A 12,249-nucleotide genomic window follows, 5' to 3' on the forward strand; every position below is an offset into this window, starting at 1 on the left:
TCTATCTATCTATCTATCTATCTATCTATCTATCTATCTATCTATCTCTGATGTAAAAACCAAAATGACCTGATTCCATAGGCACTCACTTGTTCTAAAGGAAAGTTAGTTCCACTTCTTCACTGGCTCTTTTTTTTTTTACTTCCTCCAAAGTAAGTTTCAACAGATATAGGCTTTAAGTTATTTTAAAGTATTATTTTTAGTTTAAAAAGGCTGCATATTTACCTCATAGCTGTATCTTTCCGTGTTTAAGTCAAAGACGGAGAGCTGTCCTTTTTCAGTGTTCCCACAGCCCAACCAAAGAGTAGCGCTCTTGCTATTGGGATTTGTAGCAACCATGCATTCAACAATAATGTTCTTAGGTATTAAAATGTGCCGCATGAGACAAATTAATTCAGCCGAATTCAAAATGTCAAAGACCTGAGAAAGTTTAAAAATGACAGAACAGCATTCATCAAGTTCACATTTCCTTCTTGGAGACCACATATGTCCTACAGCTGTGTCAAACAAAACCTATCCAGTACAATAGTCCAGATTACAGATTAAATTATACTGAAAAAAAAACAAAATATATAATTTATTAATGGGTGCTGTGGCATTTCTTTTAACATGGAAAGTTCAAAGCGTCAATGGAACCAAATTTATATACAGAATTCTATTTTTTCAGAGCTACATTGATGGAAAAGAAAAAAAAAATCATGCCAGAAACAAAGTGCAACATCCATCAGTTAAAAGAAGTGAAAAATCCATTATTTGTTAACAATCAGGAAACATCTTTAGATGCTAAATTTAAGTTTTCCTTCTAGCACTAAGAATAAAGAACAGTGAGCATACTACAAGCAAATGGAACCAAGAGCCAGGATGCTAGAAGAGAACTGGGGGAGCCTCCTTACTTACCACACACATACATTAGTCCATGTCTTTTTATCGGGAGAACTGAGACTATTAAAATTGAGAGTTAATCAAGAGCAGTGTTGTTGTTTTTTTTTTAATTGTTTTTGTTTTATTTTTATGATGACAAATAAGTTTCAAGTTTATTTCCTTTTTTGTTTATTTAAATACAAAGCTAAGCCACAAACAGATACAACCAAGACATTTTTATCTCACAGTTACACCCTCTGGTCGGGTTCTCCTCTAAGTCTGGCAGCTGACCAGGCTAGCAAGCAGTGACTTTCTTAGGTAGCACCATCATGAGGATGGGGGATGGGGGAAGGTGTTGGGGACAAGGAAAGCTTCTCATTCCTGGAAAAGCAGTGTTTATTAACCTTCATTATGTTTTGGTGCTGTGGCCTCCCCCTGCCTCTTTTGATTAACTGTTCTGAAATTATTTGTTCGTTGTATCATCCTGGGTACAGTTAATCTTCTCTTTAGGCTGAATTTTTCATTGTAGTGCCTTCTATGAAACTGAATTGCTTAAATTTGTCCTAAATAAAAACGTTTTTCTTTCTCTGTCAATCGTGATAGTTTTGCTGGATATAGTAACCTGGGTTGACATTTGTAAACTCTTTTAAAACCTGTAGAATATTTGTTTAGGCTCTTCTAATGAAGAGTTTAAGTTAGCCTGGGTATAACTCCATTGTGAAATAAAGAGCCATCTTGACTGGGAGCTGAATTCAGGTACCAGGAAATATCACAGAATGTGCACTTGGCAGACAACAAAGTTAACTCTCCTAGTAACAGCCTCCAGGAAATATCACAGAATAAATACTTCATAGAAAATAGAGACAAATCTCTCTGGCAATAATAAATGAGAATCAGTTGGGAATCAGCTGGGAAAATTCTCCCCAATGTTTCAGGTATAGTTTAGAAGAACAGCAATTGTGATTATATGCCTCAGGCAGTAGTGATTATGTGCCTCAGAGAAGGTCACCTCACCTTTCTTACTTTCACCTAATCCTGTAATGTAAAGGCATGTGCCCCACCCCCCACTTGCTGTCATGGAAACATGTGCCCCCTGTTTGCTGTCATGGAAACCCCCTGCTCACAGACTTTCCCTTTAAAAACCCTGTTCACTCAGAGCTCGAGGTCCCATTTTTCTACTGCTACGTCAGTGAGACTTGAGTCCCGAGTTTGATCGCTCTTGTATTAAAGCATCGAGTCATCTCCTGGTGGTCTCTGAGGGTCCTGCGATCCTGGCATTACACTAACTTTCAGAGATTCCATTGAGAACTCAGGTGTTATTCCAATGGATTTGGCTTTAAATGTGATTTGCTATTTTTCCTTTGAATATTTTAATATCTTTTCTTTGTTCTTATATTAGTTTTTGATTATGTGTTGCAGAAAAGCTCCCCCCTCCCCCGTCCTGTCTTTTTAGTGTTCTGTATGCTTCTTGTACCTCTTCTGGTTGGGGAAATGTTTTCTATGATGTTGTTAAAAATATTTTCTGTGCCTTTGACATGGGTTTATTTTCTCCCTCTATCCCTATTATTTCTAGATTTGATATTTTCATAGTATCCCAGATTTTCTGTGTTTTGTAACTGGATTTTTTAATTTAACAGTTTCTTTAACTGAGTGTTCCATTTAATCTACCTTGTCTTCAAAACCTGCAGTTCTCTCTTTCCCATCTTTTCATCTATTGGTTAGCCTCACCTTGGAGGCTTTTATTTGACATCCTCAGTTTTTTATTTCCAGTTTCATTACAGTTTGGGTTTTCTTTAGTGATTCTATTTCTTTGTTAATTTCTTGAATTAGTTTTTATTGTTTCATTATATTGTTTGTATTTTCACAGTATTTATTGAAATATTTAACCATATCTTACGTAATGGTCTTGAACATATTTATTATTGTTATTTTGAAGTACTTGTCTTGTGCTTTAGCTAAACTGTTTTTCTCAGGGCATAACACAATATAGTTGCTTGCCTCTGTAAGAGGCATATTGTCTTAGTTGTTTGTGTTTGTTTATTTGTTTTTTTTTTGTGCTGGGATCTAGGCATCTGGAGTCATGATGTTTGAGGTATTTCTGGCTATACCTATCTTATCTTCGTTGGGTAGGTATTCCATTTTGTGGATGGTGTTGCCCAATCTGAGTTGAGCCAACTATGATGGCTGTAGGATCTCCAAGTTCCAGCCAAGTACGCTGGGTATGGATTCCCTGGTAGAGGGCTGGTCTGTAGGTCTGTAGGAAGTCACAAAACACAGGTACTGAGCTATAAAGAAAGGGTGAGCAAGGCAGTGTGGGAGAATCAAGGGGACCCTGGTACCAATAGGCAAGCGCCTAGGGTATAGGGGTAGAAATGGAATAGAGGTTCCTCAGGCTGCAGAATGACAAAGCATAAGTCTGGAGAAACCAGAGCAGAGGACCAGAAGGAAGATGAAGGTCCCCCATCTGAGTCCCAGGCTAGGGTGGCAGCTTTGAATCCCTGATAGAGGGTATGTGGGTCAGTGGCTACACAAAGGACTGGAGATAGCTGAAAGGAAAGACTGAGGGGGGGCTTCTAGGAAGAATTAGGAAATATCTTGTTCCTCACAAAGAGGCCAAGTCCTTTGGAGATGGGAATAAGCTTAAACTAAAAAAAAAAAAAAAAAAAAAAAAAAAAAAAAAAAAAAAAAAAAAAAACCCTAGGTAAATATTTGTTGTAACCTGATGGGAAAGATTTTTTTTTTTAAATATGACCTGAAAAGAAACAAGGATTAAAATATGTTAAACATGTCCTTCTTAAAATGGAGACACTATGTTCATGAAGATGCCCAAAGAGAAATGATAAAGAAAGTCACAGAGAATCAAAAAAGAAATCTTTACTCTAGATATCCAAGAGAGAAGTAATAATATATATGAAAAAATGTCTTTCTCACATGCAATTTGTAGGCAGATAACTGAGTAGGAAAATGGGCACAGCAATAAACATACATTTCATAAGAGTATATATATACATATATACACACACACAAACGCATGTGTGTAACTGTATGTGTCAGCAATGATACATACACAAAGAAGTGTGTGTATATCTATACATATCATCAATGATGGTGGTTTCTAGGTGTTAGGGTGAGTGTGTGTGTCAGAGCGACAGAGAGTATAGAAATTATATAGTTATAACTAACATTTTAAATATAACATATAACATAAATAGAGCATTATAACATTCTCACTGTACATATGTGTATGTTAATTTGTGTTTGAATCCATATTTGAAAACTATATATGCATACATATATAACTGTACACAAGTATATTATGTGTGACACAAAATATTAAAACCTTTTAGCATGAATATACCTGGGCAGAAGTGGGCCTTTCTTGAGGATTCTCTCTCAAACACTTTTTAATTAACTTCTCAACCATAGGCCATGGGGCACAGCCATATTCTTTAACTGGATCTGAAACATGAAGAAGATCATTCCAGCCCACTAAACAAATCAAAGTTATGTGCTTATTATCCACACATATAAGGCGAAACAGTGCAATGGGAACTATGATCTCCATAATTCTACGTGTACTATGACATGGCTGCTTTTGTTGACTTCGGTAGACCTGTCACAAATGTTGCGTTTTTGTAATTCCGCCAGTTAGGAGATAGAAGAAGGGTGATCTGAAATTCCAGGCTACTGTCAGCTACAGAGCAAGACTGAAATCAGCTACGTGGCGCCCTTTCGCCACCACTACCCCAAACAGGCAAATGAAAGCTGTCTTGACTTTTTATGGTACAAAAAGAGATTAAAAAAAAAAAACAAAAAACGCATGAATTAATGACATTTTTATTTGATATTTGAACATAGACCTTGAAAACACATTTATTCATATATTAAATAGCTTCTGTGAAAACACTTTTACTTTAACAGTCTGAGTGAGCAAGCCTCTGAAGCTCACATATCTGTAGTTGGTTTGTGCTCGTTTAATGTTTTCCCCTAAGAAGGCCATTCCCCAGGGGGGGGTGCAGAGCCAGGACCAGGGCGTTTGTACTGGGAAGCTAACAGGTAAGATACTGATGGGTGACCAAGTGGCATCTGAGTTTGGTTTGGCAACTCCCAGAGTCTTTAAAGGTCACCCAAGAGTAGTTGATGCCATAGTGCCCATAACAGCCCCGAGTGCACACTCTGAAGTAAATTACTCTGAGGTACATTTTAAAGGAGAAGGAAGTATTAGAAATAGCTACATAATTTTGTATTAGCAGATGAAGTAATAATCAAGAATGGATGACAGGTCATAGAATTTTGGAGCCCCAAGATATCCATTTAAAACGAAGCTTCTCTTATTAAGTACTCATTTACCAATTTTCATTAATATTTATAGCAAGGAATGTTACATATAATTAAAAATTTCCTCATGAATATGAATTATTTTTCTCCAACAAATGAGAACATCCCAGGGATTCCACAACTGTTATCAGAATTATAAGCACAAGCCTGAGTCTAACAGTAATTTTCCTTTGCAAGCATCCTCCCAATGCAATTCCACACTTACCAATACTTGGTTTGGATTTTATTAAGCCTAAAACAGCTAGTGTTTTCATGTGATCTTTATTATTTTATTAAAAATTTAAGAATATCTATGGATTGAGCCAAAGCCATCAAATTGGAAATGACAATGTTGACATTAAGAAAAAAAAATTGTAGATAAAACAACTTACCTGGCAATTTCCCTTGTATTGCAAATTCATCAAACTCATTTGGAAACCTCAAACCCTCTACAATTCTACCCCCAGTTGTCCAAATATCATACAGCAGCAACCCAAATGAATAAACATCAGCCTGCTGGTTATAAATGACATTTCCTCTGGCAACTTCAGGTGCCCGGAACCCTAAAAGGAAAGAGATACAGCAATAAATATACCTAACACCAGGTCCCACACTTGGGCCAACTGTTAAGAAAGAGGCCCAGGAGATGAGGTCTAAGTCAGGCTGTATCATCTCTAAGATACTTGGAAAAATCAGTGAGTGGGCCTGTCCCAGGTGGCATGTCATGGGTGATCCTCAAAAGCAGATCTTTATATAAAATCTTACACTCCTACCATATCTTAGTCTTATAAGATTACTCTGAAGGATAATATAGATAAACACCGAATAATAAATTATTAAGTAAAGACTAACAATCAAAGAAATAAAACTCCAAAGGAAAACAAAAATCCTTTATCATTTTTTCTTTGCTTAATACAAATGCAAAGAGATTTATGAAGAAGGAAGTAAGGCATTTTCTAGGCCCCACTTTAACTCATCTGAAATTCCAGTGGTTCTAGAACTTAGGATTCCATTCCACCCAATGAAATTCAAAACTAAATAATCAGAGTGGAAGACCAGCTTGAGGAATGGAAGATACCCTGGATTTCATCCTTGTTACCACAAAATCAATTAGTCTGTTGAGTAAGATAAATCAAAGTTCTTTCAGGCTTATGCCTAAAATTCTTTGTTCCTATGTCTCTGTGTGTGTGTTTTCTTTCATGCCCTTCTTTTGGTTTTTGGTTCAGGGTCTCTCTCAGTGAGCTTGCTGATTCAGCCAGGTGGATCTTTCCAGCACTGGGGCTGGAGATGATCCTGTCGTATGGGTGCTAGGAATCCATTCTCTGGTCCCGTTGCTTCTGCAGCAGGAACTCAGAGCCATCTTTTAAAAAAGGGACTAAACCTTTCACTCCACAAAGAAGATAAATGGCTTTTAGTACATCAGGATAAAATGAATGTGTCAACATTGTCGATAATGTCAAAAAATATTGATCATCTAAACAAACACAAGAATAAATATACAATTGTTCAATAACAAATACTATGCAGCAAACTTTTAAAATGGTGTTCTGTAGCAAAATGAAAAGAAAAGATGGGCTCTGATGTTGCATGACCAGCTAGCAAAATGTAGAAAATTAAATTAATTTTCATAAGTATGATAGCTTGTTATTAATATATGAATAACCTCCTTCTAGGGAAATGCATGTGAATATACCTTGTGAATACAGCCGGTTGTCTGCAACTTCATCTCAAAACTTCTGACTCAGAAAGAAAAGAACAAGGCAGGCAAAAGGTAATGAATGCCGAATCTGCGTGTAAGACATATGGGGCTACCATCTGACTATTCTTTCAATTTTCAGGAGGCTTACATGTTTTCAAAATAAAACTTGGTGGGAAACACAGGAAGCCTTGAAAGAACCATGTCAAAACATGGTAATGGCATATGTTCCATTTCCTTTTTTATACTTGAAGAGCTTTAGCATCCTATGTGAATTCTATAGTAACGAAAATAGGCTGCCACAGGAATTCAACAATGTACGATAAGTCCATGGCATTCAAGGAATGGTTCTAAAAGGCTGAATGGAAGTCTCAGCCATTTTTCAGTAGGTTGGAATTGCATGAAGAATGAAAACGATGGAAAAAAACAAATGAGAACATGACGGCTCCTAGTTTACTAATGACTACAATCTGGCCCCTTGGTTCACAATATCATATGGATCTGTGGAACTAAAGGTGGAGATCATGAAAGTCTAAAAACAAGAAAAGAGTGTGTCTGTGTTTGCACATGCACGCACACTTATGGACTCTATATAGGGCTTCCTGCTTAACATTTCATTTTTCTTTTGTTTTCTGAGACAGGTTTGGTGAGCCAGGAAAGCACCAGGAATAACTCTGTCTCTGCCTCTCTGGACCTGAGATTACAGGTGTGCACCCGGCTTTATTATGTGTGTGCTGGAGATCTAAACTCTTGTGTGGCAAAGCAAGCATTTTACGGCAGGAGACATCATCACAATCCCCAGGAAAAGATTTCTGACCTTACACATACCAAAACCGATTTCAAAAGCAACAAGAGGCTCATCATGCAGACAGAGGCAATTACTGGTGTTGCATTATGGGACATTACAGCCCTGGTTCTGAGCACACAGCATGCATAGCTCACTGCTCGTGCCCCACAATGCCAGCATGCTCTGCTGCCCAAAACACCTCTGCTCCATTCAACATTATTAGACACTGTGAGTTGCATTGTTGTGTAACGCATCCAATGGCTTCCACTCTTCTGGAAGCGTAATGGTTTAATTGAAGAAAACAAAGATGTCATGGTTTCCACCTCCGTTCTTCAGCATGGATGAAGTTACTATCTTATTTGTTTTAGACAAACAAGCAAAGCACATATTCATCTCATTAGTATGCAAGTGTGCCATCATCTGTAATAAATTATAAGATTATATGCTTACTAAAGATTGTTTAAAACTTTAATTGTTTATGATTAGTATCAGGAAATATTTGATTTCTATAACATTTTTATGTGCCTATATGTCCTGGGTCACATAAAAATCTCTAGAATGAAGGCATCATGAATGGAAAGTTTAAGAAGCATTGCTTTAGATATTATATAGACGTAAGTGTTTTAATATGTCATATTATAGATATATATTTCTAAGATATTATGTATTTCTTTAAGACAGGGGTATTTTTTCTATTGCTGTTGTTCGGCTATGAGTTTCCACTGAAAGGTTCATGAGTTGACAACATGGTTCTTAATGCAGCAAGTCATACGCTTTCTTAAATCCACAGATATAGTGAAAGTCAAGAGTCCTTAAAATCACAAGCTACCCACATAGCTAATTCACTAATAATCATTGTGCTTACATTTGTAGAATTTAAAAAAGGATTTGGGTGGCTGTTTAAAATATTTTCAAATTGTTACTATTTAGAAGGCCCAGTAATTGCGTATTTATTACGCCAACCTCCTATCTGTAAACTGTCCACTATTAAACTATTAAACACTATTTTCCGTGTCTTGATATAACCTTCAACCACAGGATAATAAATTAGAAGGAGACCTGAGATGCTGTTTAGGTTCATGTATACATTCTCATCAAGTGGGCACCAATTTAGTTAGAGCTGCCCAGAACTTTGGAAGATTTTTCAGTCATAGACAGTGATAATCAAGCAGGAGATATAGAGAATTTTTCAGAGTGCTGGTATAGTGTTCATAAAGCCATGGATTTGATTTCCAGTACCATGCACAATTATAATTCCAGCATTGGGAGTTCAAGCAAGAGGATCAGAAGTTCAAGGTCCTTCTGAGCTACAGACAGAGTTCCTGTCCAGCCTGGGCTACATGATATGAGAGCCCTTCTCAACAAAGAAAGGAGTAAAGATAAAGAGGGAGGGAGAAAGTAAGGGAAGAGAGGAGAGATGAAGAAAAGGAAGGAGAAAGAGAGGAGGGGAGGCTAAGAAAATCATGAATATAAAAGAATAAAAGAAAGAAATATTTATGGATATGCTTTTCATTTTTATCTTCACCATTCCAGAATCAATATCTTTAGTCATATGATCCCAGTATAGTAGCATAATGCCATTTGTTTATTTAAGGGGTACTTGAGCTATAAAACCGTTGAAATGCTTCTTGAAATTTCCCAGTGAGTTTTTAGTTAGCTTGCAACGTGATGTAAGTTCAATGTTGAGTCTGCCATGTGAGTGAATAGCTAGAGAACATTTACTTTGCCCTGTGACTATTTTATTTGTATAGATGTTGACAGACTTGAAGCCATCAGTCACCATTCACTTCAGTCAATTCTGCAACTGTCATAGAACACAGAATGAATTGTCATCTTCAACAGGAAACCCACGATGGAGTTGAGGGTGGAACCGTCTCATATTTACTCTTCCCAAAGTAGACAATGTCACATGGCAATGCTGTCCCTGTCAGTGAGTGAGCTCTTTCTCTCTTTGACCTTGGGCTGAGCTAGTGCTGGAGTGATCTTAGGTTGCCTGGTTTGCATCTGTTCTCCTCTATAGCCATTGTTAGCATTCCCTCAGACCTCACTCCATGAGTTGAGGATGACAAATAGCAATGGGACTTATATCAAGTCAGTCTTGCAAATTGTTAAGCATTAGCCCCCATCATTGCTCAGGCACTGAAAAGGTCTGCACTTCTTACTGTGCTGTAGAGACATAGCTCTCACATACACGGGAGCACCCACAGTGAAGGTACTGCATTCAGCATTAGCGTAAAATGCAACCACACATGTAAAATGTTTCATGAATACGTGATTCTCTGTCTTTTATTGAAAGTTTCCACAATAAAAGGTATAACATGAATGGGAAAAAATCAACAAAGAGAAAACATGGATCAAATCCTATGTGAAGGGACTATTTTCTCCTCCAGATTATTGCTTTGGGGACAAAAAGTCAGGTATTGGCAGCAATTGTACTGACAGATTTTTTTTTTTTCAAATTTGGGTCAGAGTTTAGGGCTGTGATAATTAGAAGTGCTATAGTGATAATAATTGTAATAAAAATAATAGCAAAAAGAAGTTTTGGGGTACAGAAAGATAATGGAGCCACAATATTGGAATGACCTGGGAGAGCAATGAGTAGCAGAAAACAGATGAGGTAAGTTTGTTTTGCTGAGAGTTTCCTCCTTATTTATGTCACTAAAACCCAACAGTGGGGATTATAAGGGCTCAGGATTCAGTAGTTGTCTTGGTACAATGAATTGGGTGGCAATAAAGTTTAGACTAGTTTTGATGAAAACTAGGAAAATTAGCAAAATTAAAAGGCTCCAAATATGAAGCAAGTTGAACTGCTGTTGGCTATTCTTTGGCCTAAACTAGTGGTTGGTTACTCTGGTAGCAGAACCCAAGTCCAGAAGCACATAATAGATCCCATAAGTAGACCAAGCTTCAGTAATATATCTCTTTGTTGAATCTTTTTTCCACCCAAGAGAAAAAAAAGAAAGAACTTCAAGCCCCACCTAAATGGCCCAGTCCACCTGGCATCATATGAGATGGGAGGTCCCAAAGAGACCCAGGACAAGTCTCGCTGGTACCTGTGGCTCTTCCCAGCACTGCTAACCCCGCCCCCACCCTAATCCTTTCCAGCTCAGAGCCCGGGCTTTTCCTCCCTTTCCCCAGCTTCTTATTTAATCCTTCCTTTTTTTTTTTTTTTTTTTTTTTTTTTGTCTACATGCTCTCTTGGTTCCCATGCATTCTTTTGGTTCCCTTGGTGCCCTTTCTCCTCTTTCCTCTCTCCTCTCTTCCTTGCTCATTCTTCCCCTCTCTCTCCCCTCATAGCCTAGTCTATCCTGCTGGTCATGTTCAGTTTGAACTCTTCCAGATGCCCCTTCCTGTTCTCTTCCTCATATCTACAATAAAACCCTTCTCTCCTCAACCACACTTAAGAGCAGTCATGTCCTCCTTTTCATTCATCTCCCAAGTCTCTTTGGGACCTCATACACACTATTTAGTAATAGTGGCCTACAGGACACTATTTGCATTCATTTTTCATACATGAAAATATTATTTTTTCTAACCTTTCAATGAACAATCTTTGCTATGCAAAGTTCTGTTGTTTTTGCTTTTCTACTTTAGACACTAAGATTGGACAGTTAAGTCTTTTCAAGCATACATTAATACAGTATGTGGTCAAGGAGACAGCCGGAGAGTTGAAAGCCAGATAACTTGCATCTCACTGAATTAATTGAATTACACCTTGGGTACTTAATGTAAGATAAAAACTTACTCAGCCTCAGTGTTCCCTTGCACAAACAGGAAATTAATACCAACCTTACAGACTCAGTACGAAGATAAGAAACATGTCTCTGATGCACCTGCCTTAGAGCCTGGCACACAGCAGGTACTAAAGAAACAGTGGCTATTTCCATTGTGATTAGGCAGCCCAGAGACTCTCAGATGCAATGTGTACTCTGACATGCTTCAGAAAATGTATACCCACTCGAAAATACAGGCAAATAAGCTAAAAGGGAGAGCATTTATTTTGGGAAAAAATGCAACAGGCATTGGTATTTGGAAAAATCCAGATTTAAAAAAAAGTATAATGACATGAAATACCTTCTCCTTTTAACTCAATTTTTGCCTTAGAAAATTGCCAGTTGATTTTGTATTATTGTTGTTCTAGAAAATAGGATGGTGAAAACGCCAAAGCCATGGTCATCACTTTTCAGACAATAAATATCTGCTCACTCTGTGGTAGGCTACACCTGCTTAGAGTCTCCTACACCCACATCTGATGACCCTGGTTGTCCATTGCACAAAGGGAGACTTCATCTCCTACCTGGGGTGCCCTCTGATGTCTTTATTCCCATTCTACAGCAGTACTGTGCAATCCCATAGTCCGCAATCTTCGCAATGATGGCAGCGTTGGGATAGAGGGTAAAAAGCAACACGTTGTGGGGTTTCAGATCACGGTAAATAATCATGGCTGAGTGGAGGTATCTGCCAGAAAACACACAGGAAGTCTTAGCAAAAGTTGATCATATTATATTTATTTGATCATAGTTTTTTCAATTGTTATATTCTTTTTTTTTTTTTACTTTTGACTTATTTTTAATTGATTTGTTATTTA

The 12,249-nt window shown here is 37.5% G+C and overlaps 1 protein-coding gene across 1 annotated transcript in view; it reads right to left on the reverse strand.

The window, feature by feature from the left end:
- The window catches only part of Lrrk2 (leucine rich repeat kinase 2), a 133,227-nt gene that overhangs the window by 15,515 nt on the left and 105,463 nt on the right, over nt 1–12,249 (reverse strand). The window contains exons 41-44 of the mRNA XM_055627183.1: nt 11,959–12,119; nt 5,571–5,741; nt 4,220–4,320; nt 226–420 (exon numbers count right to left, since the gene is read on the reverse strand). Of these exons, the coding sequence (XP_055483158.1) occupies nt 226–420; nt 4,220–4,320; nt 5,571–5,741; nt 11,959–12,119 (628 nt within the window). The remainder of the gene's footprint in view (nt 1–225; nt 421–4,219; nt 4,321–5,570; nt 5,742–11,958; nt 12,120–12,249) is intronic.

The sequence above is a fragment of the Psammomys obesus genome, unplaced genomic scaffold, assembly GCF_907164565.1.
Source record: "Psammomys obesus unplaced genomic scaffold, mPsaObe1.curated_primary_1811, whole genome shotgun sequence".
NCBI classification, from domain to species: Eukaryota; Metazoa; Chordata; class Mammalia; order Rodentia; family Muridae; genus Psammomys; species Psammomys obesus.